Raw genomic sequence first — 19959 nt, 5'->3', positions numbered from 1 at the left:
TTAGTAGTAGTAGTAGTAGTAGTAGTAGTAGTAGTAGTAGTATTACACAAGCTCTACTGCACAATAATACATTTCTGACAGTTTGTTCCAGTTTTATTTTGATGGGTTGCTGTGAATACTCAATACTAATAAATATAGGGTAAAATGCTCATAAAGTGACTCTCAGAGCAGTTCTGGGAGACCAGAACCAAGACCATCAAAAATGTTCTTAAGACCGGTTTTGAGTACTATAACACTAGTTAGAAAGCTCTTGGATTTTATCAAAAAATATCTTAATTTGCATTCTGAAGATGAGCACAGGTTTTACAGGTTTGGAACAAACATGAGCGTGAACAATTAATGAAAGAATTTCCATTTTTAGGTGAACTGGTGAATCCCTTTAAATTTACGTAAAAAAATTTCAGAGCACATGTGAAATTCCACATGTGAAGCTCACGTTTGTTTTCAGGTTGCGAGAGACATCCTGAGGTACAAGGTACTTTCATGTTTAAATATGTTGAGTCTCACTCCTCACATTTTTTCAAAACAAAGAACGCTTTAGAAAAGACTCGATTATGAAAGCTTAAGACTGATCACAATGACTCATAATGGGCCCTGGTATCTATGAACAAGTGATTGCAGGAAAGCACCTGTCCTGTGTCAAAACAACCACTATTATTCAGTAAGAATAAAGGAACCATCACCAACACGCACAGACTCTAAATTTAGAGATTTGTACTCAAACTGAAGAACATGCTGTCAAGATAATTTTACTCATGTTATTTGCAATGTGCTATGGGTGGAACACAGTCTTTGCCACAAATGACACAAGAAAAATGTAGTACTCTTGCCAAACCTACATTATGGCAGGACAGTCAGAGTTTTTTAGGTTGTAGCTGAACTATGTTGAGTGAGACCGAATTCCATTGAAAGAGGCATCACATGGAAGAGTGTGAGACTGAAGTGCATCTGAGAATAGGGTGAGTTCAATTGTGGCATAATCTGTGTATTAAATTATGACATTAATTGCAGATTGAAAAGTATTTGTAATACTGAATCATCAGAACACACCAAAAAGAATAATGATAAAGTACTACACTTTAAAAAAAAACAATCATGGCAACTTAAGGACTTAATTGTCATGAATTAGGCAATGTGTTTCCTCTCATTTTTGCATTAGGGCAATATCAGAAGTGTGTGGCTATGTGTGAAACACTCTAGAAGGAACATTAGTCATCCCCACAGAGAAGGTTGATTGTATTTTCTCTTACCACGGATCTTTCCAGCAACGTGCTCTTTGGACGTGATGATCTGGTCCATATCGGTGCGGAGAGCAGAGTCCAGACGGGGGCGCTCCACCTCACATACTTGAGCCAGAGCTTCGTGTTGAGTTTTTGTCTGTGAAAGCACCTGCTTGTATACTGCATCTGAGATCTGACAGGGTAAAGGAAAAAAAAATAGATGATTAACAAACCTCAAAGAAATCACAGCAGATATACACATACATGTAAAAATTAATTTCTTTAGTGACTAAAGTAAATCAATAAGAGCTCATCAATATAGTGGGTCAGTGGGAAAATCTGCACGTGTTCAGGACATATGTTGATCATGTGCTTTTGTTTTTAAGCCTTACAAACCTAAACGATTTGTTTGTGTAATTTATTGAACTGTATTGATCCTTCAGAAAACATTCTAATATTCTGATTTGCTGCTCAAAAAAAACAAAAACAAAAAAAAAACAAAAAAAAAACAAACACACAACAACAACATTATTTATTATTATACTGAAAACAGCCAAGTAGAATTTTTCTTTGCTGAACAGAAAGTTCAGAAGAACATAATTTATCTAAAAAAAGAAATCTTTATAAAGATTATAAACGTATCATTATTCATCCTTGCTAAATAAAAGTATTTATTTCTAATTATACTGACTATATATGATGTTACAAAAGCTTTTTATTTCAGATAAATGGTGATCTTTCTATTCAAACAAAAAAGTACTCAACTGTTTTAAATATAATAATAATAATAATAATAATAATAATAATAATAATAGCAGCACACTAGATTTGCTTTGATCACAGGAATAAATTACATTTTAAAATATATTCAAATAGAAAACAGTTATTTTAAATAGTAAAAACATTTTAAAATTTTACTGTTTTTGCTGTACTTTAAATTAAATAAATGCAGGCTTGGTTGTGCAGAAGAGACTTCTTTAAAATAAACAAAGCTAAATCTTACTGTTCAAAAACTTTTGACTGATAGTGTATTTATTTATTTATTTATTAAATCAAATGTAAATTTATGTCCCAGTCACATTTTATTATTTGTTAAATAAGCATTACTTACACTATCAGAAAAACGTATTTTATTTTTAGTTATAAAATAATTTTTCACATTAACAATGTAATCAATATTCTGTTTAATAAAGCTAAGTACGAATCTCATCAAGTGTTTTTAAGTATTTTACATTTATTCCAAAATAATAACTCAAGTAACAATTTAAACAATATATTTTATATCTGAAGAATGTTCAGCTATTTGTAATAGATAACTTTTGACAATTTTTGCATTTTTCAGATCAGTCAACAAAACTCTGTAAATATTGTATATTTTGTAATATTTTATTTTTGTGCTACAATTTTTTTCCTCAACTAATATATAATTTAATAATATAAATGTGGAATCTAATTTGATATCTATAATAATTTAATAGATCTACTATCTGTTGCCAAGAGAAGCATTATGCAATTATGAAAATGCTTCGCAAATATTTGTGCGAAATAATTATAAGATCTTTTTTACAACTTCAGAATTTGAATATGAGAACCAACCAGCATCCAGTCCCTCTGCCTCTGTTGTAGTTTTCCTTTCAGCCGAGGTACAATCAGATTTTTCAGTTCAGGGTGCAAAGTCTCCATCACCAGGTTAGCAAGAATCTAGACAGAAACACAGATGGTTACACATCAACTGTAAGAGCCATTTAAATAATGACAGCAGAATTTGAATAATGCTTAAGAAACTGATCAGACAGCATCAAGAGCATCATTAACTTCATGCTAACAGTTCAGTAGTTTGCATGCATATCTTCAGTAACGACGGCATCACAGACTCCTGACTGTACAAATGTCAACCTATCAAATGTCAAACTATCAATTCCTGAAGAACAATGCTTTATCGTTCAAATCCACAAGATAGACGCCCATCACAGATGGCTGCTTTGTTCACATTCACAGCAGTGCATGCAATGACAGCCAAAACAGAATCAACCTTTGATGCGGACAAATGTTTCTGCACAAATAAGTCTGCTCTTTTCATGTGTGTTTTTAGGGACGGGACAATCGGTTTATCAAAAATATCACACAACAAACATGACACGTTCACTGTGTAAATATTAGGATTAACTTACTTTAATGTTGCCTTATATCAAATGTTGTGTTTGTCAAAGCGAGAAAAACAGAAAGGTCATGAAGTCAGTGGAAGGGGCTTCTTTACGACCTGCGAATGACTGACTGACTGACATTTATTAGCTGGTCACCTGTAAAGCATCCGGCCACACCACGCACATAAAATGTCTCACTAATTTACGTGAGTAATGACTAATTAAACTCAAATTACTGCTATAGACTTGGCTGAACAAACTGGTATCGAGAACTATATGAAGTAGTTAATTAAAAGACGTTTAGTAGAGCAGCATTTGAGTTGAAGTTCTTCTTAAATCCACAAGCTGACAATTTTGGAGATGTAAATAGTACAGAATCGCTCTCACCCCCTCCCTTCTCCAAGTTTCTATAGCAACGCAGGGGCCAGGTGGGCAGTAACACCACGCAGACCCCCTGACAGAAAAACAAAAAACAGACGGCCCACACCCAGCAGTAATAACAGCCCACGCAGCCGTTTCCAGTGTGGTGTCACATCCAGGCTGACCGTGACGCCCTGTAACACCGCTGAGGGCGTAATGAAGAGAAATGGCCGTGTCTCTTGTGCATGTGAAATGTCAATAGCTTCTTTATTTAAAACTTGTAGTACCTTTCCCTGGTTAAAGTGTAAGAACAGAGGCATTAATTGGCTTTATACACACACAAACACACAAAAAGCTCATTCATAAGAAACATTTCCTGGGTGTGTTCTGGAGGGAAGCAAAAAAAAAAAAAAAAAAAGGCATTTAAAGTCCAAAACAAATAATTTCTTAGGAAGGTGTTTGTGTGTATTTGAAGGGATATTCTTGGTTTAATACACCCTAAGTTATAAAATGTCAAAAATGCCATTGATTACCACAGAAAATACATTTTGGTAAAAACACCTTAACAATAATGCGCACCAGATTTGAAAGTGCACAAAATGAAAGGAATTTCAAAGCTGTTGCAGAGCAGAAGATATTCAATAGCATTTAATAACTTAAAAAAGGGACCGTTCACCCAAAAATTAAAATTTTCATTAATTACTCACCCTCTTGTCCTTCCAAACCCACATGACCTTGTTCATCTTTAGAATACAAATTAAGATATTAACTATTTTAGTGATGTCCTTACTATCTGTCCAGGCCTTTAACATAGTAGCGTTGCTGTCTTTGCAGGTCAGAAATCTCTTGGATTTCATCAAAAATATCTTAATTTGTGCTCTGAAGATGAACAAAGGTCTTACGGGTTTGGAACGACATGAGGGTGAGCAATTAATTAAAATTTTCATTTTTGGGTGAACTATTCCTTTAAGGGCAGTGCATGGTTGTGTGTGTGTGTGGTGTGTGCGTGCAGAACGTGTGTGCGTGCATGAGAGAGCATGAGGTGTGAAGACAACCAGCACCCAATAATTTTAAATGATTGTCTGTTTGCATTTTATTCAAATCTGTGTGTGTACGTGAGAAAGCGAGCAAGATCGACATTCCTAAATCTATTAGAAACTAAAGGTTATTTCTAGCACATTATGACTAAAATGAGACAGCAGGCTAAACCACACAGACCTGACCATAACTCACCCCTCTAATGACACATTCTCAGCTGTCTCTCTGCTCTGCGGTTTAGACGTTATTGAGGGGTTGTGCTGCTCCAGAGCACAGTAGAGGCTTTAAATACAGAGTGATCAGTCTGATTTATCAAGATAAAGCTTACAAAGAGCTAGTCTTTTAGAAAAGGGCTTCAGGTCAGACAAAGATTGTATTTGGTATGTTTATGTGTGTTTAAATGAGTTTGGGAGGCAGAATTGGGTCATTCAGAAAGATTCATTCTTATGATGTCACTTATTCAAAAATTTGGTCTGCCAAGAGGAACGATAATATGAAGGTTCATGAAGGTTAGCCAGCCATAATTGGTCATTTATATATAGTCTTAAAGGAAAAGTACAGCATGAGTTTACATGGGTCATAGAGCACAGAAAAGATCAATCTAAAAAGTAAACAGGTTTTTCGTGCATGAAATCATGACTAACATTATAAATATTAAGAGAAAAATAAGAAAAACTACAATCTGGCCCCTTACGGCATCAATGACTGAGCCAATATTGAAATGTTTATACCTGTCTTCACCTTCTAAAAAACCCAGATTAAAACCAACACCTGATGCAAGTTGGTTTGGCATGTTTTCTAACTGGTCTAAGATGTTCATTCATGTTCATTAGTTGGTCTAGATGGCTTATCAGCTAATTATCTGCTGGTAGGTCATGTTTAAACTTGTAGATCATCTTGGTCAGGCTGGTAGTGAAATTTAAAACTTAACCACCCTAAGCTGGTAGACCTCATTTTCGACCTAGATTCTCTCAAATTCTCCACTGCTGAAGTTCTTAGTGAAATTAATATTGTTACTTTGAGACTGTCAGCTACACCTGAGCCAAAGTTTGGGTGCCCTCCCACCCGTCTGGGACACAGGATAAGGCCTGGATTGAGGACATGCAGAGGAAACTCAACCCGACCCGAATGATCCAAGAAAAACAAAAATGCACAGGGATAAATGTTGTCTGAACTCTTCTATCCTCCTCTCTGTCTCGTTCTTTTTCAGGGAAGCTCTGATTTCGCCTGCTTTCTTATTCCCATGAGTCCAAGACATTGTCTAAGGCCCATTAGATAGCATCAGGAGCACCTTAAACTGAAATGCAACAAATCAATGGAATTATGCATTTTACATGAATGAGCTTCACCAACCTGTGCTTGGTTTCCACACATCATGTCCCATGTGCCATAGTGACCCTTGGCCTGCCTGTAGAGACGTAGTGCGTCTGTAAAAGCTGGTGTCGCTACCTTGCACTCTTCCGACAGTCCTAGAGAGGTCAAGAAACATGACGTTAAAAAAACAACTCAATTTCACATTTTTGAAATGACATATTCAACAAGGGTGTTCACGTACTTCTGGACGTGTAGTGAATTTTAAGTTTGCAAACTGATTAAAAGTTTGCACTAACAATAGTTTAGACGGTTTTGTTTGGTTGGCCTCAAGAGGTATTGAATTTAAAAGACTAGTTCACTTCCAGAATAGAAATGTCCTGATAATTTACTCCCCCCATGTTATCCAAGATGTTCATGTCTGTCTTTCTTCAGTCAAAAAGAAATGTTTTTTGAAGGAATACATTTCAGGATTCGTCTCCATATAGTGGACTTCAATGGGAGCCAACAGGTTAAAGGCCCAAACTGCAGTTTTCATGCAGCTTCAAAGGGCTCTCATCTAGAGAAAAGCTCATCTTGCACTAGCTCTGCGTTCACATACGCTGGGTCAACATGATTAGGTAATGCGTAAAGTCCAGCTAGTGCAAGAAGCATTTACAGTTCAAAAGTTCATACATTTGTTTTTTGTTTTTTAGAATATGACCGATCGTTTTGCTACATAAGACTCTTATTTCTCGGCTGGGATCGTGTAGAGTCCCTTTTGAAGCTGCATTGAAACTGCAATTTGGACCTTCAACCCGTTGGTTCAAACCATTGAAGTCCACTCTATGGAGAAAAATCCTGGAATGTTTTCCTCAAAACTCTTAATTTCTTTTCTATTCTGAAATTGAACTAATTCTTTAAGACAATTAAAGAGAAGCCTGTACAATCCTAACCAGCTTTTGATGTTTTTGCTGGTCCAAGCTGGTGTCAAGTGGTAGACCAACTTGGGCCAGCTATAAATTATGTTAAGCTGATACAGCCTGGTTTTTCCAGCAAGGAAGAGATTACCATTTTAATAATAAGTTCAGATCAAGAAAAGAACCTGCACTAATAAGACCACATCTTCACTTGGAGATCTTTGCATTCATTAAGAGTGGAAACTACAGCTACCACCACTCAAGGAGAAAACCCGCCATGACAAGACCTACCGTGACTAGACTTTTTGGAAAAATACTTAAATGGAGATATAATTATATGGTACTGCAGTGAATATGGATAATGTGCTCAGTGTAGGACTGTTTGTGTAAAAGCTGCATATCAGAAGTGATGAAAATTTCAATTTGCCATGCTCACCGCTACTAAAAGTCAATCTGAACAGCTGTTATTTGGGGAGATTTGAGTCTTTTGGGAAAAAAGATAACCTTTTAGAGTTGCTTTCCTGTTGGCAGCAGGAAGTGAGTGTGATCCATAAAGTTACACATACGGGCAAGGAAAGACAAACACAGATGGACATGAGCAATGGCAAGCTGCACAAACACTCGCAAGACTAGAGCTGGTGATGGGGAGCGTGTATATCTGCATGCTGCAGTAAGTTTCAGATTGGCCGACACAAAGACAGGAAGTCAGCAGTGAGAGATGGAGGGATGGAGTGTGTAACAGTCTGTCAGAAACAGGAAATCCACTCAGCGTCCATTTTCCAGGACTCAGAGAGAGAGAGAGAGAGGCCGAGACAGAGAGAGAGACACACACACAGAATGAAGGAAAATAGAAAATAACTAGCTTTTCTTGGCATAAGCCCCATGAGAAAACACTAGATGCATTTGTCAGCAGTCTGCTTGGAGAAAGTCCCTAGAGTTCTGTGCTTGATAAAACACAATAGCCCCAAATCAGTATTAAACCCCCTCGTGCCCAAATACGTCCACTAGTAATATCACCAGCAGACTTGAGACACCTTACGTAAGTTAATTTGAATGTGGCTCACTGTGTGTGTGTTTAACATCGGGTGGGGAAGAAAAAAAAAAAAAAGAAAAAGAGCAGCACTCGTTTTCTCTGGCAAGCTGGCAGGCCTAAGAAACTCAACGCGAGAGTCCTGAGCAAAAATAGTACATATGGTAGAGTTTAGCGTGGGCCGCCTCTGGCATGGGGCTGTACGGTGGTTAGCCGAGACTCCTGGGATGGCTGGTTCCCAAGGTTCCTTTGCCACCGCATGTGTGCGCTCTTACCATTACTGTTTCATTCACTGGAGCACTTCCCATTTGGGCTAAAAGCACAAGGGCTAGACGAGTTTTAAGAAAAACACCTTATCTCTGAATCAATAATGAGAACCAAAGAAAACATTTCAGCTTTTTAAGGGACATTTCTTTCCAAATCTGGAGGAAAGCTATTTCTACAGCAAGAAATCGTGCATGGACTGACTTTTACAAGTACACCACCAGTCAAAAGAATTTGAACAGTAAGATTTTTAATGCTTTTTAAAGAAGTCTCTTCTGCTCACTAAGCCTGCATTTATTTGATCCAAAGTACAGCAAAAGCAGTAAAATTGTGAAATATCTTTTACTATTTAAAATAACTGTTTTTTTCATTTGAATACAATTCCTGTGATCAAAGCTACATTTTCAGCATCATTACTCCAGTCTTCAGTGTCACATGATCATTCAGAAATTTTTCTAATATGCTGACTTGCTGTTCAAGAAACATTTTTTATTTTTATCAATATTCAAAACAGTTGAGTACATTTTTTCAGGTTTCCTTTATGAATAAAAAGATCCAAAAGATCAGCATTTATCTGGAATAAAAAGCTTTTGTTACATTATACACTATACAGTACAGTTAAAACGCATTGAGTCGGTATAATTTTTTAAATAATTTTTTTGGTCAAGTGATAAAGGCATTTAAAATGTTACAAAAAAATTCTATTTCAGATAAATGCTGTTCTTCTGAACTTTCTATCTTCAAAGAAACCTGAAAAAAAAAAATTCTGCTTGGCTGTTTTCAACAATAAAAATAAATGCCTTTTTGAGCAGCCATTTAGAATATTAGAATGATTTCTGAAGGATCATGTGACTGGAGTAATGATGCTAAAAAATGCAGCTTTGAAAGTTAAATTTTAAAATATATTCAAATAGAGAACAGTTATTTTAAATAGTAAAAACATTTCAAAATTGTACTGTTCTTGCTTTAAAAAAAAAAAAAAAAAACTGGACATAAAATTTCCACCCTAGTAAAAAAAAAAAACAAAAAAAAAACCTATTAAATAAAAGACTCCTTGTAATTCATTGTTCCAGAATGTGATTAACATATGACTGCCCACATTTATACACAAAGACCTATTTAAATATAAATTAAAATAATTACAAAATGTTCATATAAAAATATGAATTGAAATTATATTAACTATTATAAAAGTTAATTATTATAATATTAACTATTATAATAGTTACCCATTATAATATTAACTATTATAGTAATAACTATTATTTTTATAGTAATTATAGCATTCTTTTAATTACAAAATTAATCATAGTTAAAGGGATAGTTCACCCAAAAATGAAAATTACTGAATGATTTACTCACCCTTAAGCCATCCTAGCTGTATATGACATCCTTCTTTCAGACAAATACAATCAGAGTTATATATTTAAAAAAAAAAAAAAAAAAAAAAAAAAAAAAAAAGATTAAAAATATATATATATATCCTGGCTCTTACAAACATTATAATGGCAGTGAATGTGCATTCACTTAAAATTAAATAAAATAAACAAAACTGAGTCTTATTACAAACTGAGTCTTATATGGCAAAATTTAGTCTTGAAATAAAACAAAATAAAAAAATAAAATTAGTCTTGTGACAATTTAGTGTTAAAGAAAAAAATAAAATAAAATAAAACTGAGTATGACACATTAAGTCTTGTATAACAAAGTTTAACCTTACATGACACACTGAGTCTTATATGGCAAAATTTAACCTTAAAATAAAATAATTACAAAATTGACTCTAATGACACAATGAGTCATAAGTTTCATCCTAAATAAAACAAAACAATAAAATTAAATAAAATTGAGTCTTAAGATACATTGAGTCTTATATAGCAAAATTTAGTCTTAAATAAAAAAAAAAATAAGACACAATATAGTTTATAAAAATAAACTAAAAGTAAATGTTCAGACCATGATTGATATAGCTTTACTGTTTATCAGACACACCCTTAAATCATATTTAGCAGCCTTTCATCACGTCCCAGTGAGATCCCAAGAGGTATTTAAAATCTTACATCTGGTTTTGACACCAGTCATAAATGTGTGTCCCAACACCTATTCACTGCCATTATAAAGCTTGTAATATAATGGTAATATAGTCAGATACACCTAGGATGGTTTGAGGGCGAGTAAAACATGGGGTAATTTTTAATTTTTGGGTGAACTATCCCTTTAATGTCATACTTGTACATTCAGCTTCTCAAAAAAAAAAAAAAAAAAAAAAAAAAAAAAAAAAAACAAGATTAAAATAAAGCCATGGATTTAACACACATTTGAAACACAAAGAAAAAGAAAAAAAGAAAAAAAAAAAAAACTGGCATTACATCTAAGTCACTGCAGGTTCACATGTGGGCGTGAACCAAACAGTCAAAATATGCCTATTACTTAGCGCAAAGGGCTGTTATTACATTTCAGCTGAACTCAAAGCGCTGTGTTTGATTGTGTATTGCAACTGTCAACAGTGTCTACAAATCCACATATGAAACTGACAATCACCTCCAATTTAAAAACCTGTTTGTTTTCTTTCTGCCATTGGTCTCCACTCTATGACGTCATAACGGGTGTGATATGATTGATTACCAACTGTTCTAGTTGCCAATGAGATGAGCACGACTATAACAAAACAGATGACTAACCACCACCGCAGGCTGTCAGAACAATGACTAGAATACAATTACTAGATGAACAAAAATGTTCAGAATGCAGAATTTGCATTCAATCAGCAATGTTTGAAACTTTGCATTGGTTTAGTCCCATTTGGCTGGACGGATCAATTAAAACATGCATTGAGTTCATACATAGCTTAAACAACTTAAAATACTGTGTATCTGCAGTTTGCTTTATCTTACAGTAGCTCTATGAAAGGCCTTTGTGTGTAACTCATCTTGATTTCTTTCCAATGCTGTAATAAAACCCAAGCGCTTTGAGCACCTGCTGTAATACCACAGCTTTGCATGCAGATGATCTTCTCTGCCCTCTGGTAACCCTCCAGCCAAAACACAGAGATGCGTTCTCACGTATGCGGAGCAACTACCTCAAGCCATCTTAGACCTTGCCTTCAGGCAGGTCTCAGGGATTTTCAGAGCCCTTCCCTGCTGCCTCAAAGGCAAATGACATTCCCTATGTAACTTCGAGCACTTGTCACTTTGTTTTGGGCTGTTACCAAGTCAGGCACTGTACCTCACCTTTAGGATCTTGAAAAGCCTGGAGGCATGAGATCTCACAATGTTTGCTCTACATATTGATTTTGGATGTTGCTTGTTACATGTTAATTTTAAATCAATATGCGAAATGGGCTGAGGAACAATACTTCTTTTTTAAGATGTCTTGTGAGAGTCAACCCTAATTAAAGCACATTACTCATCTTATTGTGCATTAATTATAGTTCAAGTAATTTAAAAGTAAATAATGGCTTAATGATCTTTCATTAGGATTCACGTGTGCTTTTGTTTTTGGTGATGTGACATAGGCCACACAGACTATTGGTTTATATCCACCTTATCTGAGAGTGGGTGCAGCCGTTTGTAGATGTGTCTGGCTTCCAGTGTCATTCACTTCCAGCTATTTTTAGCTGTACAAAACATCTCGTTTTGCTGCTTGATATAACTGGTGTGTCTTACCATTTGGAAAAACAAACAAACAAACAAAAAAAAACTACTTTTTAAATCCCAATGGATAACAATCAAGCCCAGCCCAACATATTTTCTTCAGTTTATGTCACAAATATGAAAGATATGCCAGAATATAGAAAGGTAGTCAAATAGCTTACATAGTTTCTGCAGGTAAATCAACAGGAAGGTCACTGCATGCAGTCACTGGCTAATGAGTGACTTGAACATCTCACCTTTAAAAGATCAATCTCTGGAGAGCAGAGAGGTCTGTGCTTCCTCAAATTGGACAGACAGATGAGAAGGATGAAAAATAAATAAATTAAAAAAAAAAAAAAAAAAAAAAAAAAGTATTTTATGACATATTGAGTCTTATATGACAATTTAGTTTAAAAAAAAATAAAAAAAATAAAAATTGAGTCTTTTATGACATTGAGTCTTACTTGACAAAAGAGTCTTAAAATAAAATTATTAAAATAAAACAGTCTTCTATGGCAAAATCTAGTCTTAAAATAAAATAAAAAAACCAAAATTGAGTCTTTTATGAAACGTTGGGTCTTATGACAAAATTTAGTCTTGAATAAAACTTACAAAAAAAGCAGTCTTATGACACATTGAGTTATGGCAAAATTGAGTCTAAAAAAAAAAAAGTCCTGACACATTGAGTCTTATTTGGCAAAATCAGGTCTAAAATAAAATAAACAAAATTGAGTCTTATGACACACTGAATCTTGTATTAAAAAATTTTAACCTTATATGACAGTCATGGCAAAATATAACCTCAAATAAAATAAAATAAAATAAATAAATAAATAAATAAATAAAATTGACTTGTAATATATATTGATTATATTGAAGTTTTGTCTCAAAACAAAAAATAAAATAAAAACAAAATTGAGTCTTATGACATATTGAGTCTTATATAGCAAAATTTAGTCTTAAAAAAATTAAATAAATCAATAAAAACTACAGAATTGTCTGACATGACACATTGTGTCTTATGACAAAATGTAGTCTTAAATAACATATATATATAAAATAAAATAAACTATATGCCTCTTCAGGTGAGAGTTGAGTGATACATCTTTACTGTTTATCAGACACACCCTTAAATCATATTTAGCAGCCTTTCATCACGTCCCAGTGAGATCCCAAAAGGTATCTGCTGTTATATCTACAACAGTTGTATGTTATCTGGTTTTGAAACCTTACGTCATTATCATTTGTGATCCACAATTTGCCGTCATGTCTTGACAAGCCTAACTGAGAGTACCTCTGATCTACCCAAGGCATTATGGGAAGGTGTTGACATGAGGTCAGAGGATGTTCAGTTAGCAGTCAACGACTGGCAACATGTTGGAGCTATGCTGCTCTGCAAGTTGCGCAATCCTGATAGCGGCCAATAAATACAATACCTCCTTGTATCCGTTTGTCAACGGCTATAGTGCGACATTCTTCAGACACACTTAACATTTTCATTTTAAACTCTATACACAACTGCAGTAATTATGTTTAATAATCTTTTTACTTGCACCATTTACTTGCACCATCAGTCTCTTATACTCACCAAGGCTTATACTCAATCTTCTCTCAAAAGCAAAAAAAAAAAAAAAAAAGTAAATAAATAAAATTCTAAAAAATATATTAATTCTTCAAAAAAAAAAAAAAAGTTGTACCTTCTACTACATTCAACTTGATTAAAGCATTTTGGAATTGAATTTTTACATAGAAATTCCTAGAAGACAATATCAATGCATTCTAATGACGAATTAAAAATTATAAAAGGTCACTGTTCTCGCATGAGATATTTAACATCAGTTAAGATGACAAAAGGAACATCCTCCACACCTTAAAGTAATTTCCAAAGCATTCACATTTCAAGCTGTGACACAAACACCTTTTTCCCCCCCTCACAAACACCGACATAGACACACACCCTGCTGTGTGATTTGAAATATGACGATAAGCCAGAAGACAGGTGATTTGTGAGGGTGGAGTTGAAGGTAATATAATACTATGAATTTTTACAAAGGCATGCAGAAATTTCGGACCATATTTCGCTAGAAACGCTCTTTAGACTATGTTTGAATGACAGTGGAGGAAAGACTAATCTCGCAGGTCAAATCTCTCATTGTAAAAAAAATAAAATAAATAAAATATTTTTTCATTTTGGATCGCAGGAAAATTAGTTCACATGCAATGACTTTGTCAACAAACTACAACTTTCTCATGACAATGCGCATTTTCTGTGCACACAAGTCAACAAATAAGCATTAATTTGTGATCTATTGCTTCCCACGATTGGGATATAGATGAAGCAGATAAGACAAGTATTTTTAAGCTCAGCAAAGCACATGCACTCAGCTCGGATGATTAAATGTGAACAAATGCTTTGTTCTGTCTTTGTCTGTGATGGTGACTCACCGTTGTTGCTGTGTCTTACACAGTCCTGGAAAACGGCATGCCACTTCTTCTGTTCTTTCTCTGTCATGACACAGAAGTAGTGATGGCGGGCGTATGGATGCCACAGGATGATGGGAAACTGTGTGGGACATTTTAGAAACGGGGCACTGGCAGCTTTGGCCTTTGTATCTAAAACAGCAGATCACAATACAAGAACTTGATTACAAATCATTTAAAAATCACATTGATCAGACTATACATCAAGGTATACAGAGCATCAAGAACTCATCCTGAATTTATCATGTCTACTCTAGACCAAAAAATTATTTTTTTAAAATTTATTTTTTTTTAAATATATATTTCCCTAAATATCCTACTTCATAAACTGAATTTGAAAATTATTAAATTATCATTTTTTAAATATTTATTTTCCCCCCCTAAATAACCTACTTCATGAACTTCATAAATCAAGTTTTCAAAAATGAAAAATGTATATATTAGATCATTTAAATATTTACCTTTTTCTTAAATAACCTGTTTCATAAACTGAAGTTTGAAAAAATAAATTAATATATTAAACATTTAATTTTTCCCTAAATAACCTACTTTATAAACTGAAGCTTGAATTCTTTTTAATATTAAATATTTATATTTAATTATTATTTTAAACATTTAATCCCCCCCCCCCCAAATAAACTACTTTAAAAACTGATTTTTTTAAATATTTACATTGTTCATATGTAACCCACTTTATAAATTGAAGTTTGGAAAATGGATATATTAAATTATTATTTTTTAAATTGAACTTTTATTAAATAACCTACTTCATAAACTCAAGTTTGAAAAAAATAATATATAACATTTGTAAATATTTTTTTCCTAAATAACGTACTTCGTAAACTGAAGCTTGAAAAATGAATTAAATTCTTATTTTAAATAATTAATTTTCTCCCCAAATAAACTTTCATAAACTGAAGTTTGACAATTTTATATTAAATTATCATTTTTTAAATATTTATTTTATCCCTAAATAACCTACTTCATAAATGCAAGTTTTCAAAAATGAAAAATGCATTTATTATTAGAATATTAGAATATTATTCCCCTAAATAACCTTACTTCCTAAACTGATGTTTGAAAAATTTAAATATTAAATTTAAATATTTATTTTTTCCCCTAAATAACCTAATTCATAAACTGAAGTTTGAAAAATGGAAAAAAAAAAAAAAAAAAAAAAAAAAAAAAAAAAAAAAAATACAAAATACAAAAAAAAGTACAAAAACATACATATTTTAAATATTTAATTTCTTCCTAAATAACATTTTTCAAACTTCAGTTAATGCACAATGTATATTATTAAATAATTATTTTTTTTATATTTAATTCTTCCCCTAAATAACCTATTTCATGAACTAAAGATTTAAAAATGAGGAAAAAAAAATACAAATTGAAAAAAAAAAAAAAAAAAAAAAAAAAAAAAAAGAAGAATATTATTAAATTCTCATTTTTAAAATACTTAATTTTTTCCCTAAATAACCTACTAAACTGAAGTTGGAAATTTTAAAAATTACTATATTATTATTAAATTATTATTTATTTTTCCCCCAATGGATTTAGTATACCCCTACTTGGACTTCATTAAAATAAAATTGTGCTTTATGTCCATCAGGACAGATAGTATTTTCTGACAATGCTACTTTTATATCTGTTTATTTATTTAATTATTATTGTATTAATTCATTTCTCACCACTCAGGCTATTGTTGAGAAGCCCCAGGTATTCCTCCATAGAGGTCAGGGCTCTGTACCCAGCACAGTTAATGAGCCCTTTGGAATGGAGACCTCGATCATGTGCCTGTAGAGGAAACAGACAGCTCAGAATCACTCTGCAGCTGGGAAAAACAACAAACACATCCACTAACACTTCAGATTTCACTTAGGTCCAGTAATGCAAGATTAACATTCAGATCATTTTTCATTTGTTTACATTTAATCATCCGAGCTGGGCGTGTTTGTGGTGCAAGCTAAAAAGCTTAAAACCTTAGCGCTCAGCAGTTTACACTCACCGCTTTGCTTTCAAACAAGCTGATGTTGTAGGAGTCGCCCACATACAAAAAGCGGCTCCTCCATTTCTTGCTCTCCTCCAGATACTGAAACAGACTTCCAGAGAAGATGGACTTGTTCTTCAGAGGGTCCTGTGGTGGGAACAAACACATTTTAAATGAATGCAAATCAAAGTCATTTCACTAGATGAAAGCATGAATAAACAAAACAATGAACGGTGTTTAGAAGACCAATGCGAAACACTCCCAACAGTCTGGAATAACAAAAGACCAGTTTGAGACGTGTTTATATAACACAGATCTGAGCAATTCAGCCTAAAATAAGAAATGGGCGGAGCAACTGGTACATAAAAGACATTCAAGCTGCTGTTATGTCTACAATCAAAACCACTGCCTTCTGCTAATGGATGCTGAATTTACCACTGGTGGGTGTACATACCTTTGAACACGGTTAATCGGTTAATCTTTGAAACTAAATACAAAAACTGCAGACAGATATTTTCTAAGTCCAGCTGTCCTGGCTCATAACAATTGAGGGACATCAAAAAGAGTGCACAAGAGTTTTTCTTGGCCAAGGCCATGGAGTAGAGAACAAATGGCTTCATGGACAATTTATAATTGGGGAGGGCAGGAGAGTTTGGAGGCCAGTAAGAAAGGAAAGTGTTCACAATTGAAGAATCTAATGAGATTTTTTAACTTTCCAAGAACATTTTTCCAGATTTTTCCACTGCAGAAAAGCTAGTTGCAGCTCCTTAGACCTGCTTGTCTCAACTTAGAAACAATTAATATCGCAGGCCATGAGGGTGGGATAACAAAGATTCAAAGTCAAGTATTCAAAACAACTAGTCTGGCAAAACTAAGTAGATCATTCCCATTATAACCAAAGTCTGCTAAACTGGGAACGCCCAGAGCGATGCACATTCAGTTGATGAACTCAAAGTTCCCATGCCTTGGACAGCTCCAGCTATTTAAAAGGGACATATCATGAAAATCAGACTTTTTCCATGCTGTAAACAGTCCCCGGTGCATCTACAAACCGAGAAAACGTTAAAAATGACAGCCCAGTAACTTTGTTTTGGTAAGCTCTCTGCAAGCATGTGAAAAAAAAAAAACGAGCACGTCAGATTTCACTCCCCCCGCGATGTAGAAAAGGGATCTTAAGCATGCTAACTGTTCTGTCTTTGGACACACAGATGAGCACAGAGCACTGTTTAGAGACGCAGCCTCAGAGGAGACGAGAGCAGTGGATTTATTGATTTATTTACTGTATATTACACAGCTACCACAAAGATCTAATATCACGGGATTTCTTTCCCAGCTGTTTACCTTCACAGACATAACCAACTGTTTTTGTAACTTATGTGTGTTTTTAATCATAAACGTGCATATTTGACCGTTTAAGCGCAATAAGACATGAAAGAGAACTTAGTTTAGTACTTACATGCCGCTTTCTTGCCTTTAAAATGGTCCAAATCAAGTTCTTTGCAATGCATAAAACTAATTGAAAATTAAATTTACAGTAGGAAATTTGCAATATATTTTCATGGAACATGATCTTTACTTAATATCCTAATGATTTTTGGCATTAAAAAAAAAACTAGATAATTTTGAATTATACAATGTATTTTTGACTATTGCTACTCCGGTTGCCGTGTCGGAGCCATATCGCGCCGCAGACATGTGCAGTGTGTGGTAATAGATTCATTCATCATACAATGTAGATAATGTTAGCTTCATTTATAACACAAGTGTTTTTTTAAAATGCATAAACTTGCACTAGAATAGGCTAGGCTGATCAGTGATGATGTTCTTTGATAATGTTAGGCTGCTTTTAGCCTTATGCTGGAGCTGGTTTCGGGCAATGAAACTAAGAATGTAAATAATTAAATGCATTAGCACGATTGTTCGCCAATCACAACGCAGTGGGACAGCTAACTAATCACAACAAATTTCGTTATTCAGAAGGCGGATCCTGGAACTAATCGAGTCATTTGTGCCAGGCTGGGAGAAATGTATTGTAATAATGTAAATTATGTTAAAAATAATGCGTTTTTTGAACCACCAAGCATAAAAGCATGTTCTAGTACACCCCCAAAACAAAATCAAGACTCTGTTAAAGAGCATAATAGGACCCCTTTAAACTGATATGATATGACACATGATTTTAGTGTGATAAACAAGATAATCAAAACCAAAGAGATGTTTTTTGGAGAGTACCTGAGGTATATGCTGTAAAGGCACTGCCCTATTCTGGAAAAGCCGCCCAATTGCTACTCAAAACTAGCCCAATCATGTTTTGAGGGGGGGTCCCCCGTTAAAAATCACGTTCTGAGGGATAAAATACAAATTTGTTTTGTCAGGATTCCCCTGGTAAATTCAAGTTTTAGGGGTTAAATATGACTATTGGAGGTCGCTTCAAGCCACAAACATCAAAAACAATCCGCGGCAACAGTGTTAAAGTAGCCCAATTCCACGGGAAAACTGCAGACTTGGCAACACTGGAAAAGTGGCAGCTCATTTGCATTTAAAGAGACAAGCACGCAAACAGCGCGTTTCTGATTCCACTCAAAATAGGCATTTTCAAAATTACATAATAAAGGATCTGTGGGATATTTTGAGCTGAAACTTCACAGACACATCCATTTTTTTTTTACAGGAGTAAAACAACGACAATAATGCACCATTTGTGGGCAAGTTATGTCAGTTACATCATGCTTAGACTCAGTGGAAACATGGACTGGCATCAACACCAGCAATATTTTGGTGAAAAATGGCTTAGAAAGCAAGGTCTACCCAAGATGCTTTGATTCTTCAATCAGAAAGTATTCATATGCTTTTGTGTGCGTGTATTTGTCATTCAGGCCTTTGTTACAATTATTTAACTTGTGTGAAATCTGCTCCACTTCCTCTTCGCCGACTCCATACCGATAAGCACAACCACAAAGCCTTTAAAATGAGGGAAATGGCACAGCAGTGCCAAAAAAAAGAATAACTGAAGCAGGAAGGTTTCTCATCTCATTTTAACCTGGAGCTGGCAATATTTTTTGCCATATTTATTGAATACTGACAATGCTTCCCAATCCCTCTGGGATCTACATGACTAGATAGACATACGGTAGAGGTGGTTTTACCTTTCTATGTAGCAGTTGTGTTTGGGTATTCCCTCCTCCTTCAATCTCATAGCGCACGCTGTTGAATAAAGCCACGGCGTACTGCTGCTCGTAAAACCTCCCAAACTCTGCCATCACAGCGCTAGTGCGGGCTAAGTTGGAAAAGAGACACAGGAATGTTAGATTTTAAGAAAAACCACAGCACAGGAAAGAAATGATTACTTTACAGCTGCAGAGTACATTGCAAATTGCAGGTTGCATTTGTTAGAGGTTACTGTAGGTCAAATGGCAGTATAAACATTTAATCAATCACAAAATGTTATAAACCTGTTCAGTTACTTTTAGTCTTTTAGTTGAGATTTGTTCTTGATAGCAATGAGGCAAGATAAAGATGCAAACACAGAGAAAACTCTAGCCTCTTACAGCACCAAGCAAAACAGAGCTGTAACTTGATCCAAGATTTTT

The 19959-nt window shown here is 34.3% G+C and overlaps 1 protein-coding gene across 1 annotated transcript in view; it reads right to left on the bottom strand.

Annotated features, from left to right (window-relative positions):
- The window catches only part of niban2a (niban apoptosis regulator 2a), a 31173-nt gene that overhangs the window by 5836 nt on the left and 5378 nt on the right, over nucleotides 1-19959 (bottom strand). The window contains exons 2-8 of the mRNA XM_051093832.1: nucleotides 19516-19646; nucleotides 16388-16516; nucleotides 16071-16176; nucleotides 14344-14511; nucleotides 6116-6231; nucleotides 2817-2921; nucleotides 1251-1413 (exon numbers count right to left, since the gene is read on the bottom strand). Of these exons, the coding sequence (XP_050949789.1) occupies nucleotides 1251-1413; nucleotides 2817-2921; nucleotides 6116-6231; nucleotides 14344-14511; nucleotides 16071-16176; nucleotides 16388-16516; nucleotides 19516-19646 (918 nt within the window). The remainder of the gene's footprint in view (nucleotides 1-1250; nucleotides 1414-2816; nucleotides 2922-6115; nucleotides 6232-14343; nucleotides 14512-16070; nucleotides 16177-16387; nucleotides 16517-19515; nucleotides 19647-19959) is intronic.

This window comes from Labeo rohita, chromosome 21, assembly GCF_022985175.1.
Source record: "Labeo rohita strain BAU-BD-2019 chromosome 21, IGBB_LRoh.1.0, whole genome shotgun sequence".
NCBI lineage: Eukaryota > Metazoa > Chordata > Actinopteri > Cypriniformes > Cyprinidae > Labeo > Labeo rohita.
This window is presented reverse-complemented; position numbering and strand designations above follow the sequence as displayed.